General features: G+C 33.5%; 1 protein-coding gene across 1 annotated transcript; it reads right to left on the bottom strand.

Annotated features, from left to right (window-relative positions):
* Positions 1-40: 40 nt before the first annotated feature.
* On the bottom strand, positions 41-6550 carry LOC129305498 (probable starch synthase 4, chloroplastic/amyloplastic). Its single transcript, XM_054945510.1, is given in 17 exon segments — positions 41-323; positions 326-383; positions 519-594; positions 686-747; positions 1021-1170; positions 1816-1941; positions 2160-2369; positions 2579-2650; positions 2726-2920; positions 3022-3206; positions 3303-3378; positions 3470-3592; positions 3876-3927; positions 4007-4643; positions 4760-4853; positions 5092-5266; positions 6198-6550. Coding segments are annotated over 17 exon segments (2769 nt in total). The 3' UTR covers positions 41-198.
* Between the last annotated feature and the right edge of the window lie 13339 nt (positions 6551-19889).

Raw genomic sequence — 19889 nt, 5'->3', positions numbered from 1 at the left:
GATAAACACTGCATATTTTTTATTTCCGTGGAAAAAGGGGTAAGAAGAAAAATTTTATTTTATTAACACCTGGCACAAATTTAACAGGGTGCATAGAGCATGACGGACAGCTTATTCCCTTGAATTCAAACAGAAGAATCCATTCACAAAACGACACAGAAGTTAAATCTTGAAAAGTTGCCACAGAAGTGAAAGTTGTTAGGTTTGTTTAAGTATATTCCTTCTCCTTGCTCTAGCCACAGCATTGCAGTAGAGCTTCTCATACTGTGCTGCTGAAGATTTCCAGCTGAAATCTATGTTCATGTCCTTCTCAACAAGCGATTCCAGCTCTCTGGATTTCCTTTGTAAAATTCAAATGCACGCTTCAAAGCATCATCTAATCCCTGCCCAAATTTGTTTTCATCAGAGTTCATTGGATTCCTGGAAAGTTTCTTGGAAAATCTCCTATTGCATGAAACAATAGACACAACCTTTTGACAAGCATACAAGACTCGAGATTTGATACTTCACCAACTTACCTTCTCATCTGCCTTCAAAAATGTAAATCCGTTTCTTGACTCGTAAGGTACTGTACTATCATTGACATCAAAAACGCTACAAAAAGGAGATACAATTCGATCATTCTTCAGGAAAAAAAGAAGAGGAGTTATGTTTCCACGAGGTGATATTATGCAGGTTCTGGTACCTGTCATTGATTCCTCCAGTTTTTCTAGCAATGGGGATGGTGCCATATCTCATTGATATCATCTGCAGGAAAGATAGTAAGGTTCGAACAAATGCATTAAAACAAAGCGGAAGGTCATTCATGAGGGTGCTAAAGATGTGGTCTTGATTTGTGGATATCTGAAGGTAAGCAAACTTCAAATTAAACATGAATGGACAATGTTGCAACTTGCAAAGGAATAAACTCATTTGATAAGTAAGTATTAAATGTGCTTCCATCATGAATATTCTGCAACAGGAGTAACATGCTCTAGTTCTTTGCTCTTCAAGTTTCGTGAACAAACAAGGAGACTTTACCTGTGTTAGGCCACAAGGTTCAAGGATCGATGGAATGACAAACATGTCAGATGCAGCAAAAATAAGATGGGAGAGAGATTCATCATATGTCAATATCAACCGAACATGGTCATTATCCTGAAAGCTGTGATGCATGGTCTCAAATTCTTCCTGGAAAAGAGAAAAAACACAAATTAAATCACTAGAGAATATAATAACGAGTTGGCACTCTAAAAGGAAATTAAGTCTCCAAATTTTTAAATCTATAGATGAGAACACTTTGAAAAGGCAACGATGATAATGCACTTGGTTATATCAGTTTGAGCATCAATATAAAGCGTATCACAAAATAATATCAAGAAGATGAAAGGCAAACAATTACTTAATACTTAGTCAGCTACGTGTCAGGACTCGGGATAATACAATTGAAGCTACAATGGCTAGGGATCATACACGAGAGGGAAGTATATACATTCAGATACTATGTTTTCCTGATTTCACATACTTAAGCATTATTAAACTAAAAATTTAGAGATTAACTGAGGAGCTTTGCTGTTCAATTACAACTTGATATACACGTATATGTCTGCTTCAAATTGAATGCATTTACAACAGACAATAGTTTTACGAAAGCAAGCCAAAACAAAGAGAGAAATATGAAGTGCATTTTCGTCTCTAGTTTTTGATAAGATAACTTCCCAGCTAATGTTCAAGTTAAATGCTTATAAAGTTTCAGTTCTTATGTTATATTGCTTGATCTTCTCATTTAACAAACAGAAATAAAACACACATCAATTTTGGGGGCACAAATATGACCTGAATTTCTGGTATTGGACTTGAACCAAGAAGAACAAATTGTCCTCCCATCTCTAATGTTCGATAAATCGCATGTTTGATAAGAAAAACACCTTTTTGTGGTACCAATCTTGTTACACAGCCAACCTAGAAGAGCAGAAAAACATCCAAACATAAGTCAGTTTGCACAATCCTCTAAAGGAGGAAAGAATGAAAAAGAAAGACAGGTTATTATACTGATCGAGTCAGGATTTTTTGAATTATGGTATAAAGAAAATGGCGTTGATTGTGAAACTTGAGGAAGGATACAAAAATGAAAATGGTTGCACCAAGTGACTTCTTATTTATAATAATAACAGAATCACCAATGGCATCCTGGCATCTGCAGATGAGAGACCGAGTTTCCTTCTCAGGTCATCCTTGTTTTTTGATTTCCCTTGAAGATCACTTGCATTGTACCGAACTTTGAGATAAGTATCAGTATTAGGATTCCATGCATCAGTGTCGATACCATTTAGAATGCCAAAAAATTTGTGGGATTGTGAACGAAGCGTTGAATGGAGGCCCTGTCCTTCCTGCATTGAAGACAACAATATCAAGGTAACCATTCGTAAAAATTGAAATATTGCATTGTTGTTTATGCCGTTATTCTCTAGCTTTCATATTCTCCCAACTATTTACCCATCCTCCTCTTGCATGCATGCACCAAGTTCCAACAAGTTCTCTTCCTGTTATTTTGGTAAAGCAGAGGAAAAACTCATAATCACAAAAGCAAGGACCATACCTCCATGGTCTGCAGCTGTTGAGCATAAGTAGGTGACACTGTTGTCACAATGTTAGAGAAAACAATTCCACCCTGACAATTGAAGGTAAAAATTAGTATTTTCTGTTCAAGAAATAAACTATAATAGATAACTTTAACTTCTTATGCCTTGACAAGATTGACTCTGTCATGAGCTTTGTTGTCCTGCAGTCTGTCTGGTCTGTTAAACTGGCGGTAATCAAGACCACATGATGCCAATTCTGAAGCTGGTGCAGTCCCTTGATACTCAAAGTTGTGGCATGTAAAACATATTCTTGCAGAATTCAATCCCTTTGGGAAATATACATGCCAATATAGTGGAGCCTAGCAGAAGAAACATGAAATCTGGTAGTAGAAAATTCATCGATTTCGTAGGTAACTCAAATGAGTCATAATTTATCCGCAAAAAAATTGATAGTACATACAACAAATGCTGTCTGCCAATCATGGCAATGAATGACATCAGGCTTCTTGCCTGATTGATGAAGAAACTCAAGAGCTGCACGGCTGAAAAATGAAAAGCGCTTGAAATCATCAAGTTCTCCATAAATATGTCCTCTCCGAAAGAACTCACCATAGTTGACGGGCTCAATGAAATACACAGGAAGGCCTGCATAACCAAAGTTAAGTTACTACATAAGATAAACAGAAACATTTAGTACACAAGATAGAGGTATTCAATGTACAGAAATATTAAATTGTCAACCTTCAACAGTGCCAACCCAGATTTTATTTTTGCATAGTTGTCCATCAAAGTATGAGTTTATCTCTACATCTAAAGCCTGCGACAAGGATCAACTTATCATGAGTGGTTCATGATAATAATATTCTTTTCTACTTGTTTGATCATTTTATAAAAAGACTATAGCATACCCTTAAGTCATTGATCTGGTCATACTGCATGCAATCATATTTGGGAAGAATAATTTCAACATGGTGTCCTCTCCTCTGCAATGCTTTACAAAGGCCACTAACAACATCCCCCAAACCACCAACCTATTATAGAAACAAATCAATCTTAATATTTATATTAAACTCATGAACAGTTCAACTCAGAGATGAGGTATGACCAAAAAAAAAAAAAAAAAAGCTACACCCGACAAAATTGTTCCATGAGACTGGAAAATTTGAACTCATGGAAAGGCTTAGATCCAGAAGTGAAAAGATTCCTAAGCTGAGAACTAGATGAGTCTGAGATATATAAATTATGAATAACTTCACTTGAAAAAAAGTAACTATGAGAATTAACTGTTAAAATGTAGGGCTAAAATTAGTTCACCTTGGCTACTGGTGCCATCTCTGCTGCAATGTGAATCACATACAATCCCGAACTAAAAGGCAAAATAAGAACCAGATAAGACAACAAAAGAAATATAAAGTGCAAAATAATTACTATTGAAAAGATAATACCTTGTCGCAGATGATGCAAGAAGTGCCGAAATGATTTCATGTTCACTCTGTTCTTTGACAGCAATGTATGTATCTTGAATATATCTCTCTCTTTTCCACACCTTTTCTCGCAGAACCTTGGCATCCTGTATTGATATTTTCTTTTCAAGTGACCAACCATCAATTATAAGCAACAACTGACTCCAGAATTCCTGTGGCATATCATCCACGGGTTCTTCATCAGGTCTCCTTAATTGTTCAACCTTTCTTTGAAGGTCCTGGTTTTGTTGCAGTACTGTAATAGATTTGTCAGCTTGTTTGGTTTCCCTATCTATCAACAACTGTGAATTTTCAGTCTCATCCCTTAGATCCTTGCCTCTAATTCTTAGTGTTGCAAGCATCTCCGATAAGTTTTCCTGAGAAACAGAGAACTTTGACTCCAAGCTTTTCAGGCAAGACTTTAAGAATGAGTACTCTCTTTCCATGCGTTCCACACGCACCCTTTCCTGGCCGGCCACTTTTAACTGTGCTTCAGTCTCTGCCAACCTTTTCTCCAAGACTTCAATTTTTCTTTGCAATACTTCCATCTTATGAAGAATGTTTTGAAGATCTCTGAGTTCCTGAACTCTAGCTTGATTTAAGAGAAAAGCGTTGGAATCTAGAGGATTTTGAAAGAAAAGAAAAGAAAAACCACTCAGGCAACAAGCTATTAAACCAAAAAAGTTGAAGAGGGAATTGAAAAATGTCTATTGGTATTTCTGAAAGATATCTTACCTTTCTCTACATATCTCTTCTCCTCCAACAAATTCTGGAGTTGGGTACCTGATGGCTCCTCGCTATGCTCTATTACTATATCTTTGATTCCGGTCTGTCACACAGGACAATATTAAACTGAGGCTAGTTTGTACACTGACAGAAATTCTTTTTTTCAGACTTAAACTTAGGCTGGCTTGAGTGCAATTAAAGGGAGTTATGCATGTGTGTGCATGTGTGAACAAGCCATCATTTATACACAACAAAAGATTGGGGAAATAATAAGATGCCATTTTACAGAATCAAGAAAGACAATCTTTATTTCCTTTGTCAAGCCTAGTTGAAGGAGATACCAAAGGCGTGATATTAGAAAGACTAAAATTCTTTGCAAGGCTATTCTCTGCAGGAGTACAAGTATTTCTTGAGTTTTCCTTGCTAGAGTCGTCATATTCTTTTGGTTGGCGACTCCCATGTGCCGAAGTTTGGTCATCAGGAACTTTCTTGATGGGTTGATTTTGACGCTGGAAACTGTTTACAGTTGAATGAGTTTGAGTACAACAAGAAGCTAGGGATTAAAGTAACTATTATAAAAGAAAAATATAAAAGAATTAAAAGGCAACACAATAAATATTAGAACTAGATTCTTTAGCGTGATGTTAAATTTTGATGTAATATGTTGAGTCATTGAAATTCACAGATCTCACAGGCTTCAAAGGTTCATATAATAGGAATAGAAGATATCGAAAACAAAATCGGATGTGAACAGTACAAACTCAAAAAATGGCCAGAAAAACAAGAAATTAATATCATTTATAACAAAATGCAAGCATAAATATACTATCTCCAACATTTTATCCCTGGCACTTTATGTCCTGCCACTTAGACTCAGCTAATTTAACTTGAATAAAGTCGGAGTCCAAGCTCAAGAAAAAAGATTCACAGATCATGCTGTTATGCCTTGTACAGGCCCCAGCAATAGCAGGGGAAGCACCAGCAGATTCATCCAGCCAATCAACAATAAAGATGATCATCCATAAGTTAAGAATGTGGTAAGAAGTCAATAAGAGCCAAGCGTCAAGGAAGATTCAAGAAAAACCAGAACGTTGCGGTATATACAACAATTCAATAAACAACCTCACTTCCTAGGCTCAGAACAACTGATAATCATCCCATTCATCCAAAATCAATGCAAACGAAATTAATCCCGATTTCAACAGCAGCTGCATTTGGTGAGAAAGCTTCATGCTCGCACTATGTCTGAACTCAAAGGTAACTCCCGCCCCGGGAAAGAAAGAAACATGCAAAACTCACGAAAGCAAACACTCATTTCTATTTAAAACTTGTGATGTAAAAAAGAAAAACAAAAATCATTGACAGTAACGAATTGGAGAAGTACGATCACATTAATTAATTAACATGTCTCAAGCCATTGAAGAGGTACTAAAATGTGGAATTGTACTTGGGGTCCTCCTGCTTTCCCGCTCTGCAAGTAGCAGGAAGAAGGCGACGGTGTGGCAAGGGAAAGTGAAGTACATTGGAGGGCTTAGAGTTAGAGATAGAGTTGAGCCCCGTGATATTCCAGTGGGAAAAGCACGTCGTTAGCTTCGTAGTCATTTTCAGGGCAAGAGAGAAAAGCTCGAGAGGTTTATCAGAAGAAGAAGAAGGAGTAACGATTTCAGTTATGCCTGGGCATGAGGACTTGGGATTTACTATATACCTGCGCTTGCTTGGCCAAACAGAAAACCAAAATGCCGCCACGTCTAATATTCTCTTTCTTCCTTTCAGGTAAACGAATACAGAAAGGGTGTTCATGCAGGAAGGTCATCGAGCTTTCCCTGTGCTTTTAGACAAAAACTGAATTATTCTTTGGTTTTAACAGACGGTAATAAATACTAATGCAGCGAAGAAAACTACAGTATATTGAATACAATATATTCTATTAAAGGAAGAATTTTTCATAAACGTACAAACCCACGTAATGTTAGAGGCAAACAAAAAGAAAAGGGAAAATATCAAAGACTAACGAGGATATTTAATATTAAATAATAATCAAAAGATTTTAAAATATTAATATAAAATCAGGAAATTAATTTGAAAATAATTTTAGATAGAAAGAGATTAAAATACTCCTTCTTCTTTTTTTTTTTAAATTAACAAGTAGTCATTTGTTAATTAACAAGCGTTCATTCACATTTAACAAAAAGTCATTCACTAATTAACAAATACAAGAATATGAAAGAATTTAGTTATGAAAAGGGATTAGTATAAATTATATTTTAATAAGTAATCATTTATCAATTAATAAGTATTCATTCGTATTTAACAAAAAACTATTCATTGATCGACAAATTTAACAAAAGAAAAAAAAAACAAGGACATTTAGTCTTTTCTCATCTAATTTTCAAATCAATCCCTTAATTCTACAGGATATTTTAGAATCTTTTAATCCTTATTTGATATTAAATTACTTTAATGATCTTTGAATGACATTTTCCCTAAAGGACTAGGTAAATTTCTCTTATGCATAGGGAATTTTTTAGTTAAGAATAAAGAATGATTGTATTCTTCAATCTATAACAATAGTATATCCTCTTTGGTCCTATTTATATGTTACTTCTAACATGTTTTACTGAAATCAAGGAAAAACTAAAATTTCATTAACTTTATCTTAAAATTTAACAAGTTTTTACCTTTACTTGTAGTAAATATTATTAAATCTCATTATTGGCATTTTTATTCAAAACATTTAACAAGGACAAAAATATAAAGAGGAGTATTGAAAATTTGTAGATACCTTATAAGTAGGATCAATTTTTTTCTTCTCTTCCTGCCCAATAAATAGGACTAGAGTAGTACAATTTTTTAACCTTACTTTCTACTTAAGTAAATTATAGTAAGGAGAACAAAGAAAACAACAAAAATAATAATCAATTACAACTAAGAATAAAGCAAGAATGTAGTATGCGTTTATGTAGATTTGATTTGTTTTTAATTTTGTCAAAAATAATAATCAATTACAACTAAGAAAAAAAAATACCCATCAATTTATCAGTCAGGAGTGACTTGTAGTTTAAAGTGAGAAAAAATGCAAAAATATACATAATATTATCTAAATTAGTGCCAACGTGACTAATCCGTTAATTATCACTGATATTAAGCCCCTTTCTCCTTGCCAAGTGGAATAGAAAATATGACACGAGTTTGAATGTGCGTGCCACCTATGCATCTTCTTTGTCTTCCTCCTCACATTCTCATCCCACGAATGCTTTAGAATTGAAAGAACAAAGAACACAAGCAAAAGAAACCCAAAGAGGCAAGGAAAAACACCATCATTGTTGAAGAATTGTACAAGTCAACAACAATTTCCAAAAAAAAAAAAATCAATCCAAAACTTGTACAAATCTAGACAATTGAAGAATTGAAGTAGATCAAAGTGAATGGGGGAAATAGAAGAAGGTAATTGAAGACAATGAAATCAAACACAAGAACACTTTTAGGATGTTTAATAGATCAAGAACAAGAAGAAAAATCCCAAGATTCTTCGAACTAGATTAGCAATGACAAACCAAAGGGGAGATGAGGTTCTAGCATCCACCATGATCCTTTGTTACTAAGCAAGACAAATGCACAACTTGGACCCTTAGCAATAGAGGATCATGATGGATATACCCCCACTCATACTGACAAACACTCTAGAAATGAAGGAGAATGATAGAGGCAAGGGTTTTGAAGATTCTAGATTTATAAGCCCCATCCCCTGAGATCTTGGTGCCTTCTAGATTGAATCTCAATCTTAGAGCTGTGACCCTCGTCCTTTTCTAAATCCATCATCACTCATCCATTTTTGGATTGCACTAATTAGAATCATTCTTCACTCGTCCCATTCATGCCATTGCACATGTCCTAGTTCATCGAGAGGTACCTAGTTCATCGCATGATTGTGCTGCCACCACCACACTGTCTCCCTCTATTTGGCGCTTCGTAAGCTCATCTATTACAATAATCAAAGATGGATCAGAAGATGAGAGTGGAAGGAGCAGAACACTGAAGAAGAAAAGCAATAAGATATTCAGGTAAAGGAGACTCACATGTAGCAAGCACATTCAAATCCATGTCATTTTTTATTCTGCTTGGCAAAGAGAGAGAAAGACTTAACGTTAAAAATTAACATAAATTAGTAATAGTTAATTGATTGGTCATTTTTGCACTAATTTAGGTAATGGTATGGGTATTTTTATCTTTTTTCTCACTTTAGGCTATTGGGTGTTCCTTGCCGACCACTTGGTGGGTATTTTTGTCCCTTTGCCCTTTAATTTTTTTATATAGTTTTTTATTGTCTAAGTACAAATTTTAATTATTTTATGTATTTTTTATTTCATAAATATAAATTAAATTATTATAACAATGATGGCCTTTTTTAGTATAAATTAATTATAACATCGCTAAATAACTATATACATTACCTAATTTATCTTATTTTAAAACTTTATATTTAGTATCTCTATAATATTGATATTTCTTGTCATAAAAAATAATTATATTTTTACCTATTTTAAAAATATTTTAACAATATTTTCTAATCAACATAAGTTATATTTTTAAGTCTAGACCATAGAATAGGACTTTCTTTAAAAATATTATTGACAATTTTTATAATTATTTTTTCAATGATACCCTACTTCATCTATTATTTAAAAAAATGATGTATTAAAATTTTAGTTATCATTATTGAGAGAGGAAGGGAAGAAGTTATAAATAGAGTTAGGAATAAGAATCGAACTTAGAGAGTTGCCTATTTAAGTCCATTTTTATAAGGGATTGAGTCTAGAAAATTGGCTATTTTTCAGAAAATTGTGTTTTAAAGCCTAGCCCTTTTAGGCCATGAAGAAAGGGGCCTTAGCAGCCCTCTAATCTCGATTCCTCTTTTTTTGACCCCTTCTTCAAAAAAAACATACTACAGACTTTGGCTTAAAAAACCCTTAGCTCATAACCCTCACTTACTAAGCTCGACTCTACACTTTTTCTCTCTCAACTCTCACGATCTCTTATGAAGACCTTTGTCATTAACTACACTTAAACCCAATCAAGTAAATCAATCATTATAATTAAGAAATTAAACAAAGGTAAGAAGATCAACCTTAGCCAAAACACTTTTATAAAACATCTTTGAGTAAATGGGATCCTAAAATCATTAACTGTAGAGATTGCACATTAAGGCCCTTGTAAAACACCTAAAATTAGAGTATAAGAGGCTTTTTAGAAACATGGTGTAACATCCTGGATTTAATTCCTAAATTAAGTTAATTAATTGAGTTTAATTAGTTAAAAATTAAGTATTAGCTGGTTTAATGGTGGTTAATGATTTCCTAATAGGCCTATTAATATTATGTATAGCCTTTATATTAAGTCTGGTAGTGAATTAGGCCAATTGGGCCCAATTATGGGACAAAAGTGACTAAATTGTTAACTTGCCCTAACACTATTAGTTTTCAGTGTTAAATGCTGAATGTGCTTGCCATAGATTAGTCTTTGCTGAAATGGACTAAAAAAAGGGTAAAAATACTCATGAAGTCATAAGCCAGGAGTATCTAGTAGCTTAAAATGAGAAAAAAAAGGCTAAAATACCCATAACATTACCAAAATTAATGCAAAACTGATCAATCTATCAAATTCCTTACATATTGATCGTTTAGCTAACATTAAGTAGAAGTTGACCATTTTTTCACTGACATGGACAAAAAGTATTAACAAGTGAAATTATATGAAGGTTGATTGATCATTGTATAATTACCACAACATTACTTTAGTAAGTGCAATAGTAATCAATTCGTCAAAATCCAAGTCACATGGTTTCTTTCCATCACCATATCCCCTAACCTTTTCCTTCCTCCCTCTCTACTCATTTTTCTTATTTGTAAAACTTAAGATTCAACATAGTGAGATAGGTTGCACACAATCAAATATCGAGAATGAAGAGGCTATGGCTCACTATAAAGAATGTAAGTACTTTATGAAGGAGGTTGTCTATGCTTGTAATGCCTTTGTAACTATGTATACCTCCTATGCCACCTACCTTAAACATATTGGCATGACCTTAAACAATTTTATTCATGATAAGGTTTGAAATTTTTAAATGGCTTCTGCCATTACTGCAAAGAAGTGAGCAATTTAACTTATTGTTCAATCAAAACAACATTTTTCTATATGTTATTCATACAATAATTGATCAACCTTCATAGAATTTCACTTGAGAATATTTTTGGTCCACATCAGCAAAAAATAGTCAAATTCTACTTAAGTGTTAGCTAAACGATCAACATTTAATGGATTGGTTACTTTTAAACTAACTTTAGTAATGTTATGGGTATTGTTGCCTTTTTATCACTTTAGGTTATTGGATACTCCTGGTCAATGACTTCATGGGTATTTTGCCCCCTTTTTTAGTCCATTTTAGTAAAGGTTGACATATGACAATCACAGTCAATATTTAACATTGAAAACTAATGACGTTAGTGTAAGTTAACGGTTTGATCATATTTGCACTAATTTTAGTAACATTATAGGTATTTTTTCTTTTTTTTCCTCACTTTAGGTTATTGGATGCTCCTAGCTAACCATCTGGTCAGCATTTTTGCACCTTAACCTTATTTTAAACATCAAGATTGAGCTTGGGCATGAAACAGAAAAGGAAAATAGGAAGAAATAGAGGAGAGATGACGAAAAGAGGATTATGGTCTACTAGGGCATAAGTCCTTTAGCACATTAGAGGCCTTTCAAGCTTGATTTCATCTAGGTAAGTATTTTATCTCCTTTCCTCTTTCCTCCACATGAATTTAAGTGAAGATTTAGGGCTAGAGCTATGGCTTCAAACCATTGGTCCTAATGGGATTAATAGGAGTGGTTTAACATTTTAAACTAAGTTTTAAGGATTTCACAAGGTTGTGAGCTTAGGTTCAGGGAACCCCAACTACTTTAAGGAAGAATTTGAGTTGTTGGTTGATATATTGGTTGTTATTTAAGTTAATAGGAGCTAAATGGAATTAATAGGTTTTAATAAATTCATTGGATGTGAGATTTGACTTAAGGGTGTAAAATTTGGTTAACAAAGTGTGAGTTTATTATTTGGAAAGTGGAATCTATGTTGTTGTTAGTGATGTTGGTTATTGTTGTTTGTATACCAAGTTCATTGTGCGCCATTTAAGCTCAATTCTAACTTGAGAAGCAAGTTGAGTAAGGCTAACCTTTGAGTTTTTAAAGGTTTGAGGTAACTAGAAGAATTCTATCTTATGCTAATTGTGCTTCTTAGATTAATTTTGATTGTTTATTATGTGATAAAACTATTTTAGAGCTTAACAAACTTAAGTTATCATTTTTGAACTTAAATACAAGTATGTCTTATTTAATATATAAATGGGAATAAAATCAAAGTTGAAATGCTAATTATCATTTAACTGAGAAATTTGGGTATCTTGAAAATGACTGAGGATGGGATGATGAAATGGTGGTTATGGTTAGTTGTTATGCCATGTTATTCTTATGCCTTATGGATGGACTAGTTTTGTTTGCATGACATGTTAGGCGAGAGGCTGCCCTAGAAGGAGTTAGAGATTTATTTCCACATGAAATATAACCAATACTATTAGTGGCCCTCGTGATTTGGTTTAGGGTTAGGTGTTCCTGAGTCTCGCTTAGAAATAGGTGTAAGCATAGATTGCATAGACCTTTAGTCCTTAACCTCAGCTTGGACTGAGTGAAAGCTAGGGCTTATGACACCACAGTGAATTCAAGAATGGAGGAATTTATGGTTTAAGAGTGAGCGTAGCACTTTTGGTTAGGTAACTCCTCACAATTGATAAGCTTAGGCTAGTCCATTCATACAGACTTAGTTTTATTAAATTATTAACCCACAGATTGAATCAGTAATATATGAAGGAGATAAGGAGTATTAATCATTCATCTATGATATCATGTGATGTGATATTGTGCTATATCTTTAATGTTGTTTTTGGATGGGTGAATTTAAGTTGGGAATTTATATTTAAAATCTCATATTTGAAATCTTACATTTGAAATTCATAGATTCTAAATTCTTTATTTGGATGATATAAAATTTAAATTATAGCATTAAAATCATTTATTTAGATCTAAAGTAAAATTCCAAATTTTAAATTTTAAATTTGAATTTAAAAGAAACTTTTGGTAAAAAAATTAAAACAAACTTGGACGACATCGACAATCCATTCAAAGTCAAAGTCAGTAGTTTGAATGGCTAACTTTTACTAGGACCAGATTGTTAATGCTGACTGGGACTATAGAATTGATGACAACTAGGACCGTATGACCTACTTCCATCGGGACCAGACTAATGATGATGACCAGGATAGGACCGAGGATGACAATTAGGATAGAACAGCCGAATTCCATTAGGACGAGACTAATGGCGATGATCAGGATAGGATGACTGACTTCCATCGAGACGGGACCAGTAATGATGACTAGGAAGAGATGACTGACTTCCACTAGGACAGGACCCAAGATGACGCTCGGGATGGGATGAGATAACTGTCTTCTACTAGGACCAGGCCGACAGTAATGATGGGACGGGACGACCAACTTCCACTAGGATGGGACCTATAACCAGGATGAGACAGTAGACTTTTACAAGGACTAGATTGATGATGATCACTAATTGCAAGAGGTTATCTGATCCCAGTTATCATAGGCTGCTCAATCCTAATGAAGTCGACCATCTTGTCTTGATCCTCTCTATCAATCCAGTTTGGTCTCAATAGAAGTTGACTGTTTGATCCCGGTTATAATTGCCAATTCAGTCTTAGTAGAAATTGGCTGTTCAATCTCAATCATCAATGTCTGTCTGGTCTTGGTGGAAGTCAATCTTTGGTCTGGGTTATCATTGTCAGTCCTGTTTAATCCCGATGGAAGTCAACCGTTTAATCCCAGTCATTATCGTTAGTCTAGTCCTGGTGGAAGATCGTTTGTAACATATTTTCTTAATATTACTAAACACACGGAATACAAAACATAAGGCACTATTATGATAACCAGGATTAATTAAATTTCTTATATAAGGTTATCATAACACAAGAGTTTAGCAATTATTTAATAGATTAGGATCCCAAGAAATCCTTTTTGAACATATGTTTAAGCTCAAATTATAGTTAAAAATAAGTTACATAAGATAATGGAAGCATAAAAATCAATTATAACTCTTAAAAGGGTCAATAGTACATTTTGGAAAAAGCCAAAAATGTCCTATCCGCCATGGCTCAGGCATCACCAATCGTGGAGGATGGCATAGAGGGATTACATTTCTCTTTATATAGTGCACCATGATGCACCTACCTTACACCGCAGCGCACTCTTGCTGTCATGACAACGCCTCCAGCTAACTTCCTGAGTGCATCATTTCGCCATCCGACGTCGAGCAATTCAAGTGTCCACATGTAGCACTTTAAGCCACCTAGCTATTGGCATAGTCTCACACCCAAACACTTAACTACTTAAAAGTCGGACACCTAAACATAAATTTTTCTATTTTCATTTCAAAACAACCACAAGGTGTCCAGATCTACCAACTTAGTGTCAATAACCTTGGAACTACTTGAACCAACTCAAATGGATCATATGTAATCTAATAGACCAATTACACAACAACAAAAGTAATCTAAACTCAAATTGACCATTAAACCTCATTTTGCATAATAACTCAAGACGTAATAACATACTACACTTAAACATTCTTATGACCATTCTAAAACATAAACAACACAAAAACATCACTTGCACTAATATTTTAACCTTTCACAACAATTTCATTACAATTACATTATCTTTGGTCAAGATATCCATAATTACAACATTTCTCATGCAAGTGACCTCAAAACATAACATGCTCCTAAGTTGGCATAAACATTTAAATCATTCATTACAATTACAAAATGAGAAAGAGAGAACTATACATATTATCCCTTCCCTTTACCCTTATCAAACCTTTTACTTGTAAAATATAACCATGGGGTGAGTCGAGAACTTAGTAATTAAATAATCTAAACAAACTACTCATGTGTAAAAATAATTATTGTGTATGTGAAGTGGCATTTAAACATATACTTTAGATATATCAAGTTATATACACACATGGATATACAATATAAACATATGTATAATCAACACCCCACCTTATATCCTCCTTATTTTCTCTGATTGAATTTGTAGGTTAACAATTTGATAAAACAACATTCATGTGACTAGATAGGCTCAAGCTTATCAATTGTGGGAGGCAACCCTAGCCAAAGGCACCTTCACCCATTATGAACCACAGATTTCTTTTTTCATGAATACTCGGGGTGTCATATGCCCAATCTATCTCAAATAGTACTAGGACTTTCAAAAAAATATAGAACTACGTACTAGGGCCTTCACTGTGCTAGTGTACTATAAGAATTTTTAAAAAATGTTCCTGAACAATACTAGGGTGAACTCCTATCCTCTTATAATGATCATGCCAACCATACGCTCAATAATTCCACACATATCTATAAACATGTAGATTACACTTAAATAATCATTTCCACCATAAATCATACAATTTTGCAAGTACACATACATATACATAGGATTTAGTATAAAACTTTCAAAACTACAAATGTGAAAAATATAGTTATATATTCCACTTCACATAAAGTTTCTAAATAAATAATCATTTTCGCTAAGAGTATACTAGTTCAAGATAATAGTTGGATAAACTTTCATAACAACACACAGCCATTAAAACACACAAATAATAATTTTATATAATTTAGTTACTTCAGCGATACCGTGGCCAGAACTTAGCTCCATAAGTGTCCACTAGCATATAAACGCCCAATTAATATTTAATACATAAGATTAAACATTTAACATCAATTCTCATTCTAATTAACCCTTTTCTAGCATAATTTTAGGTATCATTATACCCAAAGTCTCACTTTAACACCTTTAATACTTCCAATACATTCTATTAATTTTATTTAATACCCAAACACTCTAATAAAATCATTTGTTTATCCATATTGTTTTAAAACTCTCAAATCTCACTTAGGGTTCGTCCAAACCCTAACAAAAAATTTTAAATCACCACACAATCTATAAACTTAAGTTTGAAAGCTTGATTTAACCCTCCAAGACTTAACTTAACCAATGGGTTTGGTCAAAACCCAAGGAAACATAAAATTAAGCCCCAACCATACTCAAATCTACTAAAATTTGCATAAATGAGAGGGAAGAAGGAGAGGAAGCTTACCCAAGAGAGTAAGTAGCTCTAAATACTTCCAAAATACTCCAAGAGTCAAGCCCTAGCAACCCCAAGCTTCACCTTTATCACCCTCTCACATTTTCTTTTTTCTTTCCCTTCTATTCCAAACGTAAAGATGAATATGATATATTTAAATTTCTACCCATTTGCCACATTGCATGGTGCATCCATTGCAGTGAATGGTACAGTGAGGCTCAAAACTATTTGGGCCTCTTTTTGTGCTTGATCCACTCGAACTCTAAACTAATCCTCTTTTAAGGCTATCCAATAATCCAAAAGCCATAATAGCCATTCAAAAATATTATTAATTCATAAATATCTTATTTTGGATAAATTTACCCCTTTTAAACACTTGAAATTTTAAAGTTTGAAATCTAAAATGTTATATCATTAGTCTGGTCCCTATGGAAGTTGTCCATCTCGTCCTAGTTATTGTCAAGTTGCAATCCTAATAGAAGTCAGATCGGTGGATGTTGGGGGCCTATCCTAGTCATCACTGATAGTTTAATCCTGGTGGAAGTTTTCCATCTTGTTTGGGTCGGCACTATTAGTTTAGTCTTAGTAAAAGTTGGTCGTCTAGTTCGGATTGTCTCCTGCACTTCAATCCTTACTAGTATAAGTAGTTTGGTCCCAATAGAAGTTGGCCTCTAGTCTTGATTGGTGCCATGGTGCAATCCCAGTTGGCAGTGGCAGTTTGATCCTAATTAACAGTGGCGATTTGGTTTCGTCAACTTTGATACTTTTATCCACATACCCTTTAAGGGCCGATCAAGCCTTCATGAATTTGGGTTAAATTACAAAAGAAATTGACTTAGGATTTGAAATAATAGGGGTTTAGAAAGGATTTTAAATTATAAAGACATTGAGGTAGAACTTGGATTTGGGTCAAATTCAAATCCATACATTTTTAATTACCTAAATAATGAATTTGGTCCAAATTCAAATCTAAATTCATATGTATCCATACATAACATAAATTAATTTAAATGCCCACTTTAAATGCTTTAGTTAATTTGATTTGCATGTGCATGATTTAGAGTTTTCCTTGATCATTAAGTAATTATACTCATTCCTATTCTATATTTTATAGGCACTAGCTCCAATAAAGATAAAGGAAAAGCACCTAAGGCATAAGAATTTGTGATTCCTACTGTAGGCTTCTTTTTTAGACTATTATATTTGTTATTGCTAAATAGGACAATTCTTTTGTTACTTATATCATTGCATGATATGTATGTGAATTTGGTTGTATTTAACACTCTAAAATTTATTTATGAGTTATAGTTGTCTAAACAAAGCCTAAATATTGGTACAAGTATATTTATGTTATTTTGATGATTGCTTATGAGATTGGAAAATTTAAAGTGTTTTACCTCCCCCGTGATTTTGGATGATATTAAGGTTGAGAAGTGAAATTGAGGAATGTAATGTATTTATGTGATGGGGTACATTGTATGAGTTGCCTTAAGTCCTTAGAGTTTGGTCTAGGTAGTTGGTTAGGCTTTTGGCACTTTAATTTAGTCTTAAACACCTTGGAGGTTTTAAAAGTGTGAATAAGGAGTGGTTTTAGTTCTGGGTGTCTAAATTTTAAAATGATATATTTTAGAAATGAAACTAATACCATTAACTAGTTTATTATATAAGTTTTATGTAAACACCTAGAGCACCTAGAATAGGTGTCGGATAAAGATTTGGGGAGTGCTAAAAGTTGGCCCATAAGTCTATCTTAGGACAATAAGAATGCTATCATTTTTGTGCAGTGTGCCACATGTGGATGGCGCCTTCACTATGATGCACAATACAGAGGAGGCTCACCAAGATAGATGACTTCTGTGTCATTAGCCATGGTAGACACACCATCAATCGCATCATATGACTCTAAAACTTAAACAATGACTTATATTTTTAATGTTTGTCAAATATAAATGGTATCTCATGCCTCCGTATACTTTACAATTCTAATTTGGACTTGTTATTGTTTTATTTTGTATATTTAAATTATGAAAGCTTGGGACCTTAATAATTTGAAAGATTTATCTCATATTATATTAGATGGGTTTTATACATTCCTAATGTTTCAATATTAAATGTGTAGTTTTAATCATTTTCTACCTTGGTAGAATTTTTTCTACCATGATAAGGGTTATTAATATATATTTTTTATTTGAAATTATATTTTTTAATTTCAATTCTACTAACCATAATAGATTGTTGAAAGTGGTCTTTTCTTTTTCTACTTTAACTACCACTTTTAACTGTAGTTAATTCCTTTTTATTATGGTAATGTAAGATCATATAACAACACCCAAGAAAGGGTGAATTAGGTGTTTATAAAAATTTTTATTTTCTTAAACTTTTCAAAATTGTAAGCACAATTGAATATGCAACTTTAATTTTCAATATAGTAAATCACAGAGAAATCTAAATACTTTAATTTCATATCACAAAACACTTGTAAAATATAAATTCTTTTGCTATAACAACCAAGAAAGCATGCAAGGTATGAATGAGCTGAATTTAAAAGGAATAGAGAAATACTATATGGTTAGTTTATCATGGTTCAGCTGACAACTTAGCCTATATCTAGTCTCTAAGCTCACACTTTAGATTTTCCAATATGATATAACTTTAATAGGTGCTTGCTACCTCAATATAAATCACAAGCTTTCACGAGTACTTATCGGCCATTCACAAGGTATCTCACTACACTAATGAGTCTCCTTAACTCCTCAATTCAAGATAGTGAGCACTCTTTTAATATACTAAGAAAATCATTCCTTAAATCTCTTTAATGATAGAGATTATTCTTTCCTATCATGTTCTCACTTAAAGAGATAGCTAGAAAATTATTTAGGCACACTCAATAACTCTCTCAAAAAGTAGATATAACAATTTAAGCCTGAAAATTAGCTTAAGAGTTGTTTACATGAACACAGTGAAAAATGAATGTTTGATGCACATTGTTCGTGTTCAGTCTATATGAGTATTACCCACTAGCTCAAATGAGGTCATATTTATAGATTTTCATAGTGTAAGACTATTGAAACCCATAAGGTGCAAAATATAACTGTTATGCACATGTAAAAGTGATCTATGACAAAGAAAGCACTTTTCTTATAGAGTATATTAAATGCTATCAAACCTTTCATTCATGCGTGGATAAGAGTGATCTAAATGTGGATGAGCTCTCTTTACTTTAGCTTACTTATCACTTCTTAATGATCTAAGCAGGGACCATTCAAGGTTTAAGTGTTTATGATATGTTTGAAGCATAAAGCTTCTTTATGAGTCTAAACATGTATAGGTAGTTTGGTTACCAGGTGTGAATGAGTATACAGAGGTACCTTGCCTCTCTTTGATGTGAATCATGCTTGGGCACTCTTTGAACCAAGCTTGAATAGCTTGTTCAATTATAGGGCTCACATTAAGTCAGACTTAAAGGTTGACAAGTGATTTATCCATTCAAGAGAGGATTTAACAAAATCCAAGTGTGGATAGAATACTTCAAGTTGATACTTAGGATTAATCAAGTGTGATAAAAATAACATCCAAGCTTAAACCAGATCGCAGAAGCTTAACCAAGATATTTCTTCACACTGTCTTATCAGTCAAGCATGAATACAAGGATGTCCAAGCATGAACTAGCATACAGTGCTTTGTCTTTACTTTTGATTATCTAACTCAAGCAAGGTCCAGTCATGGTTTAAGTTTGAATAAGATCCTCTAAGTCTTATATACATGAAAGATAATCAATCACACGTGGGACACTTACAATCCAAGCATGAATGAAGCAATATGAAATACAAGTGCATGCATATGTGTGTCAATCATGCGTGG

This window comes from Prosopis cineraria, unplaced genomic scaffold (assembly GCF_029017545.1).
Source record: "Prosopis cineraria cultivar Desert tree isolate PC_DT_omini unplaced genomic scaffold, ASM2901754v1 PC3, whole genome shotgun sequence".
Classification (NCBI taxonomy): domain Eukaryota; kingdom Viridiplantae; phylum Streptophyta; class Magnoliopsida; order Fabales; family Fabaceae; genus Prosopis; species Prosopis cineraria.
The sequence above is the reverse complement of the archived record's forward strand: the minus strand, read 5'-3'. Positions and strand labels throughout refer to the sequence as shown.